This window comes from Otolemur garnettii, unplaced genomic scaffold (genome assembly GCF_000181295.1).
Source record: "Otolemur garnettii isolate 467f Iridium unplaced genomic scaffold, OtoGar3 scaffold00038, whole genome shotgun sequence".
Taxonomy (NCBI): domain Eukaryota; kingdom Metazoa; phylum Chordata; class Mammalia; order Primates; family Galagidae; genus Otolemur; species Otolemur garnettii.
Genome location: NW_003852433.1, coordinates 9389176 through 9409218, shown reverse-complemented (window position 1 = coordinate 9409218; position 20043 = coordinate 9389176). Strand labels below are relative to the sequence as shown.

The following is a 20043-nucleotide window of genomic DNA, read 5'->3' as shown; positions in this document are numbered from 1 at the left end:
TACTTATGTGCCTTATCTTAGTCTTCACCACATACAGCCCTATGAGGTAGATATGAGGATCTCCTTCTTACAAAGAAGCAAACTGAGGCCTCGGAAAAGCAAAGTCACTAACTAGCCCAGGGGCCACAGAATAAATCGACGATCAAATCCAGGCAGGCTGACTCAGAAACACAGACTGCTCTGCTCTATAGCACTTGAGTTTGTGCAGCAAGTGTTTTTTACTAGAACTGTTTTTCTCTGAGACTTTGATGGCTGGGAGGAAGTTCAGTGCAGGGCACAGATTTTATAGTCCAAAGACTTAGATTTGAATTCAGACCCCGCCTTTGCCAGCTGGGTGGCACTTGGGCAAGGACTATACCTGACTGGTGCTTGGTCTGTTCATCTATAAAACAGGACAGCAACAGCTACCTCTTGGGCTGCTTTGGGGGCTAACTGAAATGGTGGCTTTAAAAAAAATGGTGCACAATAGGCGCTCAGTGACTTAGTGGGCAGCATTACTATTTTCCTAAACCGCAACGGAGCTGCCGTAGTGAGGTTCACACAGCCAACCCAAAGGAGCCATCCTGAAATGGCGAGGGCCCTGCAAGGCCCCGGGGAGGCCTCTAGAAATGTACTCAGTGGAGAACTGAAATAATTCTTACCCTCCAGAGCAGGTGTTGTACACACCCAGAGGGACAGGAAAAGTGAGGGAAGTGGACAAACTTAGGACCATGAAGAACTGGAGAGCCCAGTCTACAGATGCCAAATAGAAATCTCAGCTCAATGTTGCCAAATCTCCCCATATTTCAAGACAACTTGAATGTTTAGATAAAATCTCCTGATTTTTTATGTCATCATTCATTGTTTCTTCAAACACTATGTGGGTCAAAAAATTATACACACATAGTCCCTGGCTGTTTTGGTTATCAAACAAAGTAGCCCTGGGGCTCCATGCATTCTGCCCAACAGCAAACTCCCCGGGAATCGCTTGTCTGGGGTAAGCTTTCATGGGTAAATCCAGGGCTTTCCACAGCCCACCCCCATCTCTTTATACACTGATTTCTTTCTTTCCAAATAGGCTTGGGTAAAGCAACAACCAGTGTCTTGTTCTGAGGCTTCAGCAATAAATAATAATGATAAATAATACTAATCACTTTTATAGAACAGTTATCATGTGCCAGGCCCTCCGTATACACTAGCTTATTTTATTTCTGTAACAACACCATTTAGTCACTGGACAGAGGACAAAGTTCAGGCTCATGGAAGGAAGACCAACCACATGGCTATTGGGTATTTGAAAGTTGGTCTGTGGCTCCTGGGCCATTTCTGCTTTACCCCACAAGGCTGTGAGCCCTTTGAACTCAGAGCTAGCCCTCCTTAAGGGCCCCTGAAGACCTTTATGCCCAGAATACATGGTTGCCAGGAGACTGTCCCTATGACTCACTAGAGGAGGCCTTCACTTTCTGTCTCCAGTTACCAGAATTCACGTGTTTGTTTTTCCAGCGATTGATCTGAACAGGCACACCAGCCCCTCCCAGCCCTGGCTGTCTGGGCTCCAGGGCAGGGAGACCTACTTTCAGAGATTGGCAGCTGCCGAAGATGGAGCAGAGGTGTCATGTGTGAAACACCCAAACCCTGGCAGTCCTAGGGATATACACATGAGTCGAAAACAGCAGGATAAGCAGAGAGGTGGGGAGAAACATGGGAAAATAAAACCTCCCAAGAGGTAGAGGACAAAAGTTGATGCATGGCCTGGAGCAAATCAGGCCCCTCTCTAGAACCTAGTTACTCTACCTGTTAAAGTGGGCTAGATCAGGCCAGGAGTCCTCAACCCTGGCTACACATTAAAATCACCTGTGAACTTTACAAAACCACCCATGCTCAGGTCCTACCCCCAAAATAAGCCTCTCTGAGGGTGGGTGACAGACATCAGTGTTTCCAAAAGGCTCCCCAGGTCATTCTTACATGAAGCCAGTACTGAGAACCACAGAATTAGATGGTACCTAAAATGCCAGCCAGATCTGATGTCCTAGTGGGCTACTAGGTACCATCATGGTGATAACAAAACCAGCAACAAAAGCATCCAACCGTTATACTATGAGCCAGGCATGCTTCTAAATGCTTTCCACATATTAGCATAAATTACATATTCACACTCAGAACATCCTTCTAATGAAGATACTATTTTTAAAGCCCATTTTACAGATGCAGAAACAGAGATGTGGACAGTTGCCCAGGCCACGGAGCTAGTAAGTGGCACAACTGGATGCCAGGATGAGGGGTAGTCCACCGAGGGCCCTAAAACAGTCTTGGAGGGTCAGGGAAGGCGTCACAGAAAAATTGACCTTTAGGTTGATGTTGGAAAGTGCGTAGGAGTTGGCTAAACAAAGAAAGAGGGATTAGGAAAGAGGAGGGAGGAGAGACTATCTCAGACAGGGGCAACCTTGTGTGCACAGGCCTAGAGGTGACAGCAGGCCCTTCATCACCGGCCTCTCCAGCATATTCCTTCCACAGCTCTATTATCCTCTGTGATAGTACTAAGCAGTTTGCTTACTTGTTTACAGCCCATCTCCATGAGGACAGGAGACTTAATTTGGTCTTCCTCATTCATCCCTGAGCACCCAGAGCACTTGGGCAGCTGTCAAGTGTCTGACTCCACCCAGGGTTGCCAGTTCCACTCCTTCTAATGCCCATTCTTCTTGAGCTGGTTAATTGTCCCCCACAGGATCTCTCCTGCACACACTCTTCCCCCCTGGGGAGTGAGAAAATGAGAACTTACTGTTTGTCCAACATTGTTCAAGGCACTGGAGTATACGGCCTAGGATCAGACAATCGCATAATTTTTAAAAGGCAGTGGCTAGACACAGGACTCAGGAGTCAGGCAGACTTGGGTTTGAATCTGACTCTGTTACTCCCTAGCTCTGTGTCTATGCCTCAGTGACTTAACCTCCCTGAGCTCGGGTTCTTCATCTTTCCAGGGGGGATAATAAAAGTAGCCATCTAGTAAGGTTACTGTGAAGTTGGTAGGGGTGGTGCATGGGAAGCACTCAGCACTCAGGCAAGTGTCTGATGGAGTTGGTACTATTGTCACTGACAATAAAAACAGCAGAGAAGCAGGAGAGGCTCAGTGGCTTACGTAAGCTCATGACAAGTTTCTGGGAAGATTTCAAGTCACGTTGGCAAAAAGGATGAACAGTCTCCCATCTTTCATCACCTTGAACACTAGAGGCTCAAGGGAGGCACTCCCACCTGCTTCCCTCCATAAGTATCTCCTCCACTTGGAAAACGTAGAATCTCCTGAAAACTTGGCAATCTCCCTACGTATATCTCCACCCTGATATTTCATCAACGTGTTTACCTAAATAGGTCTAGCATCAATCCATCAGTGGAGAGGCACTGGGGCACTAGTCATGCATTTCCTCCCAGAGTGGGTCTACAATGTGGGTTTACCACGCCTTCAGAATGCAGTTTGGCCAGCCTATAGCCAGAGGACTGACTCATGCAAGTTTTGCCTTTTGTCTTTTTTTTCCTTTGCCGTGGAAGCTTGTCAAATGTCTTCTGAAGGTATAGTATTGGATCCCTATGGCAGGCAACTCTCAAGTTCAAAGCTAAGGTAAACACAACCAACCCCATCAAATTCAAGTCATATAGCTAAGTGCAAGGGGATTGGGATAGGTGAACACGCACATACACTCATATTGTTTATCCTTTCATTCTCCCTGACCTCTGACACTTCTACTCGATGAAGTTGTCTTAAGCCGAAGGAATGCATGCCCTCCTCTGCTTGGGTTTCCTGGAGTCTTTGAATCATTTGAAATCACAGGAAAAGTTTGCTGTATTCCTATATCAACATTTTAGCTGATAGGAGTATATATTTCCCACCAGCTTTCCAAAGGGATTCAAATTAAGGAAACTTTTAGGATGTTTCCACAGAAATCCGTCTCTACTCTCTCAGGATGTGAGAGAGGCTGCAGGTGCCTTACGATAGCCATCCCCCCTTCATCTATAGTAATAAGAAAAATCTCTCTGTTGATCAGTCTTTGCCACCCAGAATAAAGACTGAATTTCCCAGCCTCCTTTGTAGCTATGGGAGCCATGTGACTGACTTCTACCAATGAGGTGTAGACAGAATTTTTGCATGGCAGCTTCCAAAAATTTCTATAAAATAGATTTGTCATGTGTTTTTTTCTTTCTTCTACATCCCTTCCTTCTTCTTGCTGGCTGGAATGTGGCCTGATGGCTGTAATTCAAGTGACTTCCTGATTCATGAGGTGGCTTTGGGAATGGAGCCCATATAAGGGGATCAATAAGATAGAAGGGGTCTCAGTCCCAAGAACCTTTGGGAACAAGGGCTCCATCCCAGCGATGAACAGGATGCCTCTGGGCTTCAACATTAGGAAGGAATAAATCTGTTGCTTATTTTAGCCACTGTTATGTTGACTGCCTGTTGTTCACAGCTAACACTAACTCATATTCAGGGTGAAGTGAAGACGGTCCCCAAAAGATGTCTTGTCAGCATCTCTCTTTCTCCATCTCTATACATCCTCCCCAGCTCCTTCAGCCTCCCTCTCACCCTCCTAGAACAAAACTCAAAAAGAGTTTTGAACACTCCTAAGAGCTATCACTCCCAGACATAGAGTAAACTGTTTCCAAAGCAGCTCCCTGGCATCAAGATCACCAGCCGGTCAAACCAGCTCCTGTCCTAACCTCAAAAGTATCTGGGAGGGGAGCCCTCAAGATTGCAGACCTCCAGTTCTCCCTCTCCCAAAGATTTCAGAGCCACCCTCTGCATAGGGGCTCATGACAGTGCATGTCCCAAACATGTCCCAAACTGAGAGGAACACATGCCACTTTCCCAGCCAGGCTCTTGTCAGAGAAGGAAATAGAATGATTTCTGCATCATTCCTTCAATACATTATTAGTGTTAAGAAAGTTCTTTTACAGTAATATCAATAAGGACAATTGGAACAGAATTAGGAGGACCACCCATCAGAATAGGTTAAGTTATGCTGCATCAACAAATAAGACCAAAGTTTCCAAGCCTTGAAGAAACAAAGATTTATTTCACAGTGGGCCAGCTGAGACAGTGCACTCATGACTGATGGTGGTGACTGGTGCTGATGATCATGATGCAGACAGAAAGAGAAATTGCCTTGGGTCCTGCCTACTTGGAACTAAGGGTCTTCTGCAGGCGATTAAGTGGCAGACATCACTTCTGTTCATACCCACTGGCCACAATTCATTGACATAGCTCCTCCCAACCACAGTGGCATCAGGAAGTACACTGCTACCTCCCAGATGCCCAGGAAGCAGGGGAAGGAAGAGAAAAAAACAGAAATGTTTGGCAAACAACGCTAATGACAACCTCAAAGCACAGATTGCATTGAACCCAACTAGGTGCCAGGTATAGCTCTAGGTGCCAGCAATACCACCATGAACAATCAGACAGAAGTTCCTACCCTCCACCCTCATGGAGCTTCCATTCTAATGGAAGAGGCGCATAAATGCATAATTAGAGATGTAAAATCTAAGTTAGTGGCAAGGGCTACCAAGAAATAAAACCACCTGATGTGAGAGAGCAGGTTAGAAGAGGTTTCTCTGAGTAGGTGAAATTTATAGTTGAGAGAAGAATGAAGAGAACGACCCTACAGAGACCTGGGGCAAGATGGTTCCGGCAGTGGGAGTAGCAGGCGGGAAGCCCTGAGGCAGTAACCTGCTTGCCTCTTCTGTGTGACAGATGGAATGTCACACCCTGGGACTGAAGCACCCAGAGCAAGAGATGGACGGAAGCAGGGAATCGGAGGAGAAAGGCAGCCTGGAGCCTTTCCTTTCTTCATACAACTTCGTAGTAGCTGAAGTTATACTTATTGAAGTATTTGTGTTGGATACACACGAAAGCTTACGGCTCACTTGCTGCTTCGCCTCTAGACCCCAGGCTAGTGCTTTGCACATGAGAACTTGATTAAAATGGAGTGAATGAATAAACCAGCGAATGAACACTGACTTTCTCCCCACTCCCCACATCTGGTTCCCCTCACACGCTTCCTGAGTGTACCACCACTCCCCTAGGTGAAAGGTCTGAAAACCATCCCCACTTTACAGATGGCAAAACAGAGGCTTGGAGAGGCTAAGTCCCTTGTCCAGAGAAGCAGAGCAAAGAGGATTCAAATCCAGTTCTGTGCAAGTTACCCACCATGTTTGACTGTCTGTCTTATGCATGAAATGCAAACTGTCACATCCTGAAAACTCTGGTTAGTCAAGACAGGAATTCCCCAGATGCAGAGTAATTTATTTTTTTTTCCTTTTTTTAAAATTAATATTTCTTACTTATACATGTGTATGTTAGGTTTCCACTTTTGCCTTCGCAGAATTAAAAAGGCTAAATTTAATGACAATAACAATATTTAACATAAGGACTGAGAACAAAAACCTCATAAAGAACAAATGTAGAAGAATTTATTTAGGCCATGAAAAGGGATCTCAAATGCCCTGATAAAGGCTCAGGAATACAAATAAGACCCCTTGGCTGGGGGTCTTCATCCTTTAAGGTTGAAGGGAAGAGAGCAGAACATTCCTCTATCCCCCACACACAGCTGACGCCTGAATCACTTCTGCTGGGCGCACCTGCAGCAGAGAGAAACTCCTGTCCAGCCACCCTCTGCCCCAGCTCTGGATGGGTTTCCTGTTAGTAACCTGTAAGGATCCCTCTGGTTGACCCTCCCAGGTTCCAGAGAAGGTCTAATGAGAAGGTGGGGAAAGAGGGGGCCAGAGCCCTGAAAGCCAGCCGAGGTCTCCTGGGTTGGTCTGGGTTTGGAGGGCCAGTGCCCTGGCCAGGTACACACCGTGGGACCAGTGGCACAGCCTCCCCCGGCAGCCAAGAGCAAGTCAGCCCCGATGAGACTCTGTGTCTTAGATTGTACAACTCTAAAACATGAGACCGCAAGGCCAGGCTCAGTGGCTCACACCTGTAATCCTAGCACTCTGAGAGGCCCAGGGGGTGGATTGCCTGACTCAGGAGTTCGAAACCAGCCTGAGCAAGAACAAGACCCTATTTCTAAAAACTAGTCAGGTGTTGTGGGAGCACCTATGTCCCAGCTACTTGGGAGGCTGAGGTAAGAAGATGGCTTGAGCCCAAAAGTTTGAGGTTGCTGTCAGCTATGACACCCTGGCACTCTACCAAGGGCAACAAAGCAAGACTCTGTCTCAAAAATAAATAAGTAAATAAAATGTGGTTAGCAATAATACTGCTGCCTCAGTATGGTTATGAGGCCTGAAGGAGGTAAACACATAGGGCATTTAGCAGAGCTTGGTGCAGAACAGTTCTCAAATAACCAGGTGTCTTTACTGTCCTTTTGTTGTTGTTATTCATAAAATCACAGAGTGGTTAGTTAAGAACAGAGACTCTGGAGCCAGACTCCCTGGACTTGAATCCCAGCTGTGCCACATAGTAGCTGCATGGTCGTGGGCAAGTTATTTAACCATTCTGTGCCTCAGTTTGTCATCTGTGAATGGGGATAATAGTACTTACCTTGGAGCAACACAGGTGAAGATTAAATACATTATTTGTATGCAAAGCCCTTACAACTGGTGCACAATGCCAAATAGGTGTTTTTATTATCATTACTACCTACTATCGTTATCATTATTTGCAGAGGTGGTCAGGGGAAGAAATCCCCGAAGGAATCTTGGAGAAAATAATAGGAGGAAGCTAAGAGCTCAGTAAGTAAGCATTACCCTCACAGGATTAGGAGGGCATAAACTTGCTCGAGGAGGGATGATGTGGGTTGTTTATCTATTTATTTCTTCTTTTCTTTCAGTAGGGGTGTGTGGCAGAGGAGAGAAACCTGGGCTTGAAGTTCAGACAGATCTGGGTTCAGAACCCACATGGGCCTTGGGAAAAATCACTTCATGTCTTGTGCCTCAGTGTTTTTCACCTGTAAAATGGGAATAATGGTGGCATGAAATGTCTAGGGGGCCGTGGTAAAGATTAACTGAGAGCATGTTTGGAAAGCCTCCAGCTTGGTAGCTGGCTTCTATGTAATCCAGAAATTTTAGTTATATTTCGATGCGGTAACTGTGTGTAGTCCCCGGGAACTAGGCAAGTCAGACAGAGTTGCTGATACAACATCATCTACTCAGCTGAGAGCTGCTAAACTCCTACATTGCACCCAGCATCCTCCTGGTGCTGCAGACACTGCCGTGAACAAGACACCCAAAGGTTCTGCTGTCATGGAGCCAAAATGTGCTGGAAATCCCATTAGTGTCCTTGTAGGGGGTCTGAGAAAAGAAAGGGAAAAAAGGATATGAATGCAGAATGTCGGCTGGAGGAAGCACTGAGCCTAGGGACATCCAGGAGGAAGAGCTCTGATATGGGTCTGCTGACCCTGGGGAGGATATGCAGGCTGGAGTACTCTGGGGGAAGGTGGGAACTTGATTCTTACTAAAGTGGAGAGAAAAAGCATAGAATTTGGCAATGGCTTCATGGAATCCCCATGGTTCAGAGAGGTGAAGCCACCTGCCTGGAGCCACATAGCTGAATGAGGACTCAATAGGACTTGGGAACACACAGTAACAACCAGAATAGGGGATTCTTTCATGCTGCCTGGTGTCCCATTCCCCTACTGGTGTCTCTCTCCTACTTTGTCCTGATGGTACTTGTATAACTTCAGCCTGGCCTCCATTTCACAAAGGGAAGATGATGGCACCCTCCTTCCCCCCCCCCCGGTTGTTTTGAGGATTTATTGTTATATGTCCCCTGTAAAATCTCCAAGAGGACAGTAGCTGAGAGAACCTTGTTCTGGTTCCTGGGATCAAGCACACACCCCCACACCCCCACCCCCCACCCCCTCCCTTTCCCCCCAGGGAAAGGTTTCTTTCCCTTTGAGAACCAGCCTGGAGATTCCTTCCCCTCTCTGGCCTCATCTTTCTCCTGGCTGGGACTGCCCCTGGGTTGCACTGACCACTTTCCTCATGAGTTAGCTGACTCCTCACCAGGTGCCTGGTCAGCAGTATGAGCAGCTGCTTCCTTCAGCTTCTCAAAACGGAATGCTGGCTGGATCCAGAAACACAGCAGGAGCCCAGGGGGAATGGGACACCAGGCAGCATGAAAGAATCCCCTATTCTGGTTGTTACTGTGTGTTCCCAAGTCCTATTGAGTCCTCATTCAGCTATGTGGCTCCAGGCAGGTGGCTTCACCTCTCTGAACCATGGGGATTCCATGAAGCCATTGATAAAACTGTTGACCACAGGGCCTGGTACATACTCAGTGCTCATTAAGTGTGAGCCATAACTGATTTCAGAGGCAGTGTAGCAGATGGGTTAAGAGCCCACCTGCCCAGGCTCTATCCCAGCTCTGTCACTTAACCAGGTATATAGACACAGGCAAGTCCCATGATTTCTCTGTGCTGTGGTTTGTTTCCTCCTCTGCAGTATGAGTTAGTAGTAGTTCCTTCCTCACAGGACTGCGGGAGGATCAGATGAGGTAAGACCAGAAGCTGGCACGTGGCAAGTGCCTCGTAGATGCTAATATTGCTATTCCTATTTTCTAGCCTTACATCCTCCCTGTCCTCCCCCTCATTCTTAAAATGAAAAGGTAGATTAGGTCATCACAAGTTCAGTTCCCTGCTCCTTCACCAGACTTCCCCTCCTTCCTGGTTCCCTGGTCCCCAAGTAAGCCTTGTTCTAAGCAGAGGGGTCTCCTGGAGGTTTCAGGGTGGGGTTGAGGAAGGAAGGTTCTGGTGAGGAAGGAGGAGAGGAGGTTCTTCAGAACACACCCATCAGCAGACTCACCCATAAATAAACACAGCCCCATCTGCACATAAACACAACACTCAAATACCCGGCACCCACTCAAATACACACACAAACTCACTCTGGATCAAACCACCTCTGCCCCATCCCACTGATTCAGAAACCTCACCCCAGCCCCCGCCCAGGTCCTAGGCAGGGCCAGATTTCTCCTGTGTGTCATGCAGTGATTCTCCCCATAATCAGCTTCAAACTCAGCAGGCCCCGCCCAGCTGTAATTACAGAGAAAGCCAAGGCTTCTGTGCCCAGCCATGACGTCAGCCCGAAGCTTCCAACCTGGTGAGCTCATCCCACATCAAGTGGGGGCCTGATCACTCGGGATATGCCATTCCATGGGGGCCTCAGCCTCCCTCTCTCAGCTGGGGAGGAGGATGGGGGTCTAGGTCTGTCGGTTCAAAACAGATCTGGGATCAGAACGGGTTCCCACTTAAGCCTTGCCACCCCATACCTGTATGGAAGTGCCAGGGCTCTGTGCCCATTTCCTCTTCTGCAAAATGGGGGTAACAATAATAGTGTCATCATTGTGAGGGTTTAATACAATGCTGCCTGCAATGTGCTAACTTCAGTAGCAGATACCTACACACAGGAGGCGGCACTCTGTGGCCATTGTTGTTGTTTTCCATATTATTATTTTTAGCCAACTGCCTCATGCAAGCACTGTTTAATCTGAAAACAATTTCTCAACCTATGACTCACTGAATTCCTTAACACCCCCAACCTACCCTGACCCCATGAAGTAGGCAGGGCTGAGACCCTAAAGACTGCAGAGGAAAAATGATCTGCTCAAAGTTGTCCACCTGTTGGGAACAGATCAAAGATTGGAACTCAAGCACAGGGGCCTTTCAGCCAAAGGGAGATTTGTAAATTCATTCCTTGAGTTGTGGCAGGAGTGGGAAGGTTTAGATTCTCAGGCCAGATATCACACCTGAGTATAGCATTTTTTCATAATTCTCATTAACAGTCATAGTAATGGCTTGGCGCCTGTGGCTCAAGCGGCTAAGGTGCCAGCCACATACACCTAAGGTGGCGGGTTTGAATCCCCAGCCCGGGTCCGCCAAACAACAATGATGGCTGCAACCAAAAAATGGCCAGGCGTTGTGGCGGGCGCCTGTGGTCCCAGCTACTTGGGAGGCTGAGGCAGGAGACTCGCTTGAGCCCAGGAGTTGGAGGTTGCTGTGAGCGTGATGCCATGGCACTCTACCCCGGGGAATAGCTTGAGGCTCTGTCTCAAAAAAAAAAAAAACAGTCATAGCAATAATAAAAGTTATCATTTGTTGACACTTACTGTGGCAGTTTCCTCATCAGCAAAATGGGATAATACTAGTACCCCTTCCTTCCAGGATCATCAGTGAGGATTAACGTTTATAAAGCACTTAGAGCGGGGCCTGGCGTATAGCAAGCGTTATATAATTGATAACTCACAATGGAAAATACGAAAGTGCCAGTCTGTCTGCTAAGTTTCTAACAAGAATCACCTGGTATATTCCTCCATGAGTTGGCTGCTATTATGTCCATTTTACAGTCTGGTAAACTGACAACTCAGATATCTCTGGGAATAATGTTACTGCTGACAAAGATTCTTTGCAAGACCAAACTTTAATCAGGCCCCTGAATCTTTTCCTAAGCCCACCTGTGCAGTCCCTTGTACAATTCAGTTCTAGCAAGAGCTCTACTAAGTCATTTTAGCAACAGCCGCCTATCTCCAATATGGATCACCCTCAGTATCTGATCACTCTTGATATCCGATCACGTATGTCATCCTCCACCCTCCCCAGGGTGATGATGTCCCATCATCCCGGCCTGTCTTCAGCAAGAATCCTGTTAAGTCAGTTTAGCCAGGATGCCCCTCATTCCTGATATTTCCTCTTAGTAATTTTCCATCCACTGATAGCCCCAGCTCTGCTCCTTGGCTATAAATTCCCATCACCCCTGCTGAATTGGAATTTGAGTCCAACCTTTCTCTGCTACTGCAGAAGCTCATTGTGATGGTCTCTACACCTACTGAGATAGGCTCTCTGCCCAAAGAAGTCTTTCTTACTGTATTTTAACAAGTGTCACTTTAACATATATAGAGAGTGTATTTAATTTATAAAATTTATGTGTCTGTATGTGTATATATGTGTATACATAAATATATACAAAATATATAAATATAAATATATATAAAATATATATATTTTTAAACCACTCTCCTTCAGGGAGGCGGAGGCTCTGATAGCTTGGCCTGGTCCTTAAGTGGGCATTCCAGCCCATTTCTGTCTCCTTTCAACTCCCCTGAGTTCCTTTCTTTTTTCCCCTTCTGGGGTTCCCAGGGGGAAGGCAGGCTACAACAAGCTCAAGGGAAGGTATTTCCAGAGGGTGACCTGAGCTCTCAGCCAGGCGCAAGATTATTAATAGCTGGGCCTTAGTGCCCAGCTCGGGGAGGGCGGGCTCCCGGGCTCCCTCCAGCGAGCTGGAAGGCGGAGCTGGGCCAGGGGGGAGGAGAGTGTGTCTGCAGGGGCCGGCTGAACTTGGGCGACCAGGCCCCTCCCAGTCCCCCACCCTCCCAGTTGTTGCCTCCGCGGGATTCTCTGGGGCTGGTTCATCACCTCCGAATACTCCTGTGACAGGAGGCGCTTACCAAACCCGCCTCCAGCCCCCAGAAGCAATAAATAAAGGCTCCCAGCCCAGAAGAAGCCAGGAGAAGTTTCTAGGCGCGCGTGCCTGGGCTTTATTAAGCTGCTGGCTGCACTGTAGACCGCAGCGGCTCTGGCGGTGAGCCTGGGCACAGCCTGGGAAGACGGTGCTGGCTGAGCTCTGGTGAGACAGTGCGGAGAGGGGCCCTCTGAGATTCTGCTGGAGGACCAATCGGGTCACATTTGGGGGCTGGGACCCCAGCCTAGTGTGCGCCACCGTCCTTGGCAGTGGATGGTTCTGCTTCTTCCTGGCAGAAGATCAGCATATTCTGAAGCTGAAGAATAAGCTCTGAAGGCCAGCCCACCCCCATCACCTTGTTCTGTGACCTTGGGCAGGTGTCTCCTTCTCTCTGAGCCTCTGTTTCCCCACTGAGCCAAGCAGCCACCATGGCTGACGGTCAGATGCCCTTCTCCTGCCACTACCCAAGCCGCCTGCGCCGAGACCCCTTCCGGGACTCTCCCCTGTCCTCCCGCCTGCTGGATGATGGCTTTGGCATGGACCCCTTCCCTGACGACTTGACCGCCTCCTGGCCTGACTGGGCTCTGCCACGGCTGTCCTCCCCCTGGCCGGGGACCCTGAGATCAGGCATGGTGCCTCGGGGCCCCACTACCACGGCCAGGTTTGGGGTACCTGCTGAGGGCAGGAATCCACCACCCTTCCCTGGGGAGCCCTGGAAAGTGTGTGTCAATGTGCACAGCTTTAAGCCAGAGGAGCTGATGGTGAAGACCAAGGATGGCTACGTGGAGGTGTCTGGTGAGTCAGAGGCAGAGGGAGAGAGAATCAGGGGAGGTGGGGAGAGAGGCCTGAGACCTGGGAATTGCCAAGAGAAAGTTTCCCCAGAGGGGCATCTGTGACAACAGGACACAGGTGACTCAGGGCTTAGGAATGCAGCCCACAGACTTACCCTTATGGAATAGCTCTCCTCTCCCAGCTTCTACCAGAAACCTGACCCAGCTGCTGGGGCCTTTGGGTGCTGTTATCAATGAGAGGACAGGCAGGAAAATAGAAACCGTGTTGGATATTTTGACAGACAGAATTTAATATAAGAACATTCTCTGCAGATACAGAAGGAATACAACAAAGAAGAGATGGGATGCCTTGCCTCCCAGTACCACCATCCAGGGTCTGGAAGGGCAGGTGAGGCTGAGCAATGATAGTGTTAATAACCACAAGTTGCAAGTGAAACACCTCCCCGTATCCAGAGAAGGAAACTGAGGCCTGCTCATTATTCTATGAAACATTAGTAATCTTGATTGAGTGCTTACTATATGCTGGGCACCTTGCTAAAGGCTGCTAGTTGTAACAGCTCAGTTTACCTGAGTGGAGGTGTGTCCTTTTATCTTCAGATGAGAAAATTGAGGCACAGAGAGGTTAAAATAACTTGTCCAAGGCCACCAAGGATCCAGACCTAGGCTATCTGAGAACTGAGAAGCCAGAGAGAATTGATGAGCCACTGAGCACTTGCTAGGTGTCAAGAGCTGGACTGAAATGCTTATATTTCTTCTCCAAACTAATCTTCAATCCCTGCCTGCATAGCAGGGGTGCCTAGCCCCATTTTGTAGCTGAGGAGGCCAAGGCCCAGGCACAGTCTCATGCCATGAGTCAGCACCAGGACCAGAGGAGAGTCTGGGCCCATCCACGATTTTAGGCCTGGGGCTCCTATGACATCTGAGCCTGGGAGAGGGAACACACCAGGGAAACAAAAGAAGACAGGAAGCCCAGCCTCTGCTAAGCCAGGCAGCAGAAAAAGCTTTCATTTCCTTCCTTCCCAATTAACACTCTATTAAAATGAGTGGGTTCCTGGCAGAGGCCTGCCCTCCAGAGAATCAATAAAAGCCATTGCAGACACAGGCTGGGCAGGAACAAGCCCCAGCAACATTCAGGGAACATTTCAAAGCCACTCATGGCAGAATTACAAACATCAGAGGCTCTGATGGCAGCGGGTGGGGTGGGTCAGGAGACATACTGGGGCCATGTGCCACTGGGGGTGGGAGGTCAGCCAGGGCTCTCTGAGTTGGCTCCGGAGCCAGGCACAAGTTCCCAAAACTTTCACCAGCAGGATGTGCACATTACTTCTTTGTGCTTCTGTTCCCTTATCCAGAAATTGGGGGTGAAATGGCTACACCATGAGGGTTGTTGTATTTAATGGGGTGATGACATGAAATGTATACAGACGTACTATCTGGAACACAGTGAGTCAGTATTGTTATTGTTGTCATCATTGTTATGGTCCTGGGCATATAGGAAAGCCCCAGCAAATAATAAATGTTAGCTGCTCTTTGAGACCTGGGTTCACATCCCAGCACTACTGTTCCCTAGCTCGGTGGATATGGACAAGACAGTATTCTCACCACTCTGAGCCTCAGTTTCTCCATCTACAGTATAGGAACCATAATGATATCCATCCTGCCAGACTGGAGGGAAGATGAAATATATGCAGACAACATATGCTAATTTATGCAGAATGCCTGTAAGATGAAGCTAATAATAGTGCCTGCCTGGCACTCTGTAAACAGGGTGATTATTACCACTCCTCCTGTCCTTGTTTTAATTAGGGTTCTAGAGGTTTCTATTCCAGGCAGTCTGCCATGCCCTGTGGCTGGCATAGGAGACGCTATGTCCAGCCTTTCTCCATCCTCTCTTGTAGGTGCTTCTTAACAAGTGGGGTCTGGCAGCTGCAGGCTGAGATCCCAGCTAAATATACTTACTAATCCAGAGTCTTTGGGTGAGTCTTGGAGCCTCACTTTCCACATCTGTAAAATGGGCTCATTAGGAGCTTAAATAAGACAAAGATGAAGCCCTTTAGATGTGTACTTAGTGACCTCAGCAAGACAGAATCCAAATTCCTTGAGAGTACACGCAAGGACTTTTATAAACAGGTTTAAAAAATAAAATCAATATTAGTTCTATTTGAAAAGCAACTTTCAAGAGAAGTCAGATCCACTTTCCCATCATACACCACATAATGACACATCTCTTCTTCCACAAGCACTTTGTGCTAGGCCCTGTGCTAAATGCTTACCTGTATTGGCTCACTGGTTTCCCACAAGGACTTCTTAGGAAGTATAGGTAAGTTTGTTAGCCTCCATCTTAAGGAAACTGAGGTCCAGAGGATGTAACTCACCTGAGACCACCTGTTTCTCTGTGGCAGTGCCTAAGATTCCATGTCAGTCCTCCCTGGGTGATTCTGAGCCAAGATGGCTAGATCTACTTCTGACCACATGGCCCTGGGCAAATCTCACCACCTCTGGTGGCTCTGCTTCACTGTCGGTTTTATGGAGAGGTGAACTAAATTAGTATTTACCAAATGGTGTGCTTCAAGGTGTTACCAGGCATCTGAGAAATGGGGAGAGGGGAGTTCAAAGTTTTGAAAGGGCTAGTTCAGCAGTTCTCATCCTGTGGGTCACAACCCCTTTGTAATAGTGAAAATACATCGCAGCATTAGGAAGCTTGAGAACCACTGGGCTAGATGAAACAAAATTATAAACATCTCCTCATTACAGGCCTTATCAAAGCTTTTAATTCACTAATGTAGCTTATGAATCTCTGAGAGGTAGTCTTGTCTTATCTGACCATGTATGAGTGTCTTATTTCAAGGAAGTGTTTGGAAAATGCTAGACTAGTCAATTTCCATCAAGCCTCTCATTTTCTGTGCCTATCGTGCAACCACCAGCCAATAGTTGTTCCCGTCATGGGCCACTGGGCCAGGCCTTGGCTAAGGAAGGTACTGGCAAGCCCCAAAGCTTTATTCCTACCCTTTTCCCTTAATCCCAAGCTCTGCCTTCCCTGGAAACAGCACTTTCTTTCTTTAGCTGGCCGATAGCACTCCCTGGAGTGCTGACATGTGCTTCTTGGCACCTATGTTTGGTTCAGGCATGTTGAAAAAATGGTGGCTACAAAGGGGTGTCCGGCTTCACCCGGCCTCCAGATGGTTTTTTTTTTTTTTTAATCATAATTGTTTCTTTGTGTTTACAAAAATAAAATGTTTTCATGGTAGAAAACATACATAGAAAAACAGAATTAGAAGTTAAGAATCACTCATAATCCTTAAACTGTCCCAATAAACAATCTAAGTATGTGAATTAAACTTAAACAATACAATGCCCTCTAACAATACCCTCTCTCAACTAGATTAACCCCTACCCCAGAACCCATTGATGGAAATCTTGGAGCTACCCTAGATTCTTCTTTCCCAAACCCCAGTACTCTATTTTCAGGGCATTGACAGAAGATACCTAGTTTCTGAAGTGCAGTCCTTTGTGCAAACATCAGAATAAACTACCGGTGTTCACCTTCACACAGTATCTTCACAATTTACAAATGGTTGTGACTTTCAATTTACTCCCTATGGTAACCCAGTAAGGTAGGTATTTTCATCTCCATTTTAGAGAAAGATAAACTGAGGCTCAGAGATGGGTAGACATGTGCTAGAGAACATCAGTGCAAGGGCTTACGTCCAAAACCCAGCATCCCGAGACCTATCTGCCTGCTTTTGAATCTTTGCTCCCACCACTGCCAAGCTGTGTGACCATGACTTTAGGCATGGCACTTAACCTCTCTGAACTTCAGTTTTCCAATTCATAAAATGGTAATAATAAAGGTACCTTATTTTATTATATTATCATTATTATTGTTATTTAGGGTTGTTTCAAGAAGCAAAGGAGGTACTTAGAACAGTGACTGACACCAAATAAGTGCTATGTAAGTTTGCCACAATTTTCATATCATCATCAGTTATTAGTCCCATCAAGTGTGCAGAAGGATTCCAGCATGCTGAGTCAGAGGCACTGGCCTGTCCCCAGGGGAAGCAGGCCTCTGGAGGCCCAGGCTTTGGGGAAGATACCAAAGAACAGACAGTGCTCTTCTGGCTAAAGGCCTGTGCTGGGACTGGGCAGTTGGTGGTCACGGAGTTGACAGCACAGACTAAATCAGCTCTTTGGGCAGCCATACCTTCACAGAATAGCATGTTCTGGTTAGCCGGACACTCTCGTTTAAAAAGGAATTCCTACAAATGCACCCCTTTCTTCCTTGCTAGTGGGGGAATGAATTGGCACGGCTTTTCATGAGGGCAATTTAACAGTATAGATTTAAGCCTTGGAAATTCTAGAACTTGGAATGAACACTAAAGAACTCATCTGGCCTGGTGTAGAGATCTAGCTATAAGAATGTTAGTACCATGAGCTTCCTTCCAGCTTCAGGAACATTCACAGGGCCCCAAAGTAGGGGACTGGCTAAGTCATTGATTTTCAACTGGTCTGTCTCAGCTCACTGGTGTGCCCTGAGAAGATCTTGGGTGTGCCATGAAAATTTGTAAAGATCATTAATTACATTATTTTCAAAAGAAGTTCAAAGCACAGTAAGTATATCTTTTTAATTTTTACTCATTTTTTATAAACATAATTTAAGTGTGCCATGGAAATTTAACTATAGGTTCAAGTGCACTGTGAGATAAAAAAGTTGAAAAACACTGGGCTGAATGAACTATTATATATCCCTCAGAAGAACACTATGCAGACATTAACAATCAAGTTGTCAAAAGATATTTGGTTAATATTGAAACGTAATTACAATGTGTTAGCAAGAGAAAATAACAGGTTTCAAGCATAATGCATAAAATGATCCTATTTGATAAAATTGTTATACATCTGTACTATATAACATTGATGCATCTCTAAGAAACATAGAAAGAGAAGTTTAGAATATGTAAAAAATACTAGGAGTGGCTTCCTCGGGGTGATGGGATTATGGGTGGTTTTCATGTTTTTTCCCTTTATTTTCTAACGTAACACCTGCATTATCTTGTGACCAGAAAAAATTATTAACAAAGACATAGTTAATAATTAAATAGTAATAATATAATCCCCTATAAATTGTCTGTGAAAAAAATCTGGACCCCAAGAAGACGCTTCTTCCCACAGGGTTATGTAGAGTCTAGATTCCAAATCCCCTGAGAAGGGCCTCCCTGTGTAAATGAGGGTTCTTGGCTTTGGGGCATGGGAAGGAGTAGTGATAATCCAATAGCTCTATCATGAGCTAATTCAGTTTCTTTACAGAGAAATTAGAGACAATTTCTTCACTGAAAAAAAAGGAAGAAAAAAAAAGAACGAGGAGGGACCGAAAGGATCAGAATTTGCTATAATAAAGACAGAAGCCAGTTTAGGCCCAAGGAAAATAGGAAAGCCCTTTCCTGCTGCCCTGCAGGAGGTGGGGCTGGTGGAATGTCACATCCATGGCACCTAATGTGTCCTTCCCTAAGGAGAGCTCCCTTGGGCAGATTGAAGCACTATTTCCCGGCTGTTCTTTCACTGCTGAGTACAGATAAACGTGGCTCAGAGAGCTAAACAGGAGCTGGAAAGACTGAGGACAGAGGCTGTCAGGACCCCTAACTTGGTCTAGAAAGATCTAGAAAGAGCTGATTCAAAGTCTAAAACCAGTATGCACCTGCTGGGTGACCCAAGACCCATCACTGGCCCTCAGTATCCACACCAGACACAGAAGAGAAAGAAGCCCATCCTCAGAGTTAGGAAAGGGCTCTGTGAGTTGTAAAGCAAAGTTGCCCTCAGCACGTGATCCCAGTCGGCACCTACCACCCGTCGGGGTTCTACTGGTGGGTAAGGTAGAAGATGGGAGATGGGGTAGACATGTGGCGACTTTCTGTGATTTGATTATCTACAAACCACAGTTGAGACCGTCTTTCCTGTCCATTATCTTACTGCATCCTCACAGCCAGCCTGGGAGGTGGGTTTGGGTGGGTCCCTGTAGCAGATGAAGGTCCCAGGCTCCAACAACTGGTGTCTCTAGACCAACCTCAAGCCACTTAGTGACACAGGGCAGAGGCGGGATTTGAACTCAGTTCCTAACCTAAACAACGTACAAGGGATGTAGATGCTGACGCACGATATTTCTCTCTTCCAGGCAAACATGAAGAGAAACAGCAAGAAGGTGGGATCGTTTCTAAGAACTTCACGAAGAAAATCCAGTAAGTGACCTTGCAGTGTGGCACTCAGGGTGGGAGTGGAGAAGAGGGCATGGCTGGGATCCAAGATCTGGGGTCTATTCCTCTTGATGTCTCTCTTTTTCGAGACACCCCATCCCCAGGGAAGGGCATTGAACCCTCACACCCACCTAATGGGGGAAATGTGTCCCAGCAAACCTTCAGTAGGGTCTCAGAGGTGGGAAGCACCTAAACTGTGTCATCTCAGCTACTCAGTGCCCTGTGAGGTGTGAAGGAGAGGCGACTTGACTTGTCCACAATACACCAAGAGTCAGGGGAGCCCTGTGGCGTGGCTGGGGGACAATCCCCATCACCTTCAAGAAGCCCTCCCCTGATGCCCCAGATGTCCCAGTAGAATCCTTTGAAGCCTGCTTGGTCCACTTCTACCACACCTGGAGAGGGAGCACCTTCTCTAGAGCATCCACTAGCACTAAGTTGGAAGGTGTCCTGGTATCACTGCCCAGAGGCGTTTGGAGGCCACGTGATGGGGACTGAGGTAAGGCCAGCTTTGCTTAGGAGAGGGGCTTATATTTAATAGGGAAAGGCTGAGATGGGGGAATCATGAGAGCACCAAGAAGTCAACCAGA

The 20043-nt window shown here is 47.0% G+C and overlaps 1 protein-coding gene across 1 annotated transcript in view; it reads left to right on the top strand.

The window, feature by feature from the left end:
* Positions 1-12330: 12330 nt before the first annotated feature.
* Positions 12331-20043, top strand: part of HSPB8 (heat shock protein family B (small) member 8) — a 14149-nt gene continuing 6436 nt past the window's right edge. Inside the window, exons 1-2 of the mRNA XM_003789928.1 lie at positions 12331-13215; positions 19378-19441. Coding sequence (XP_003789976.1) covers positions 12849-13215; positions 19378-19441 — 431 coding nt within the window. The 5' untranslated portion in view covers positions 12331-12848. The remainder of the gene's footprint in view (positions 13216-19377; positions 19442-20043) is intronic.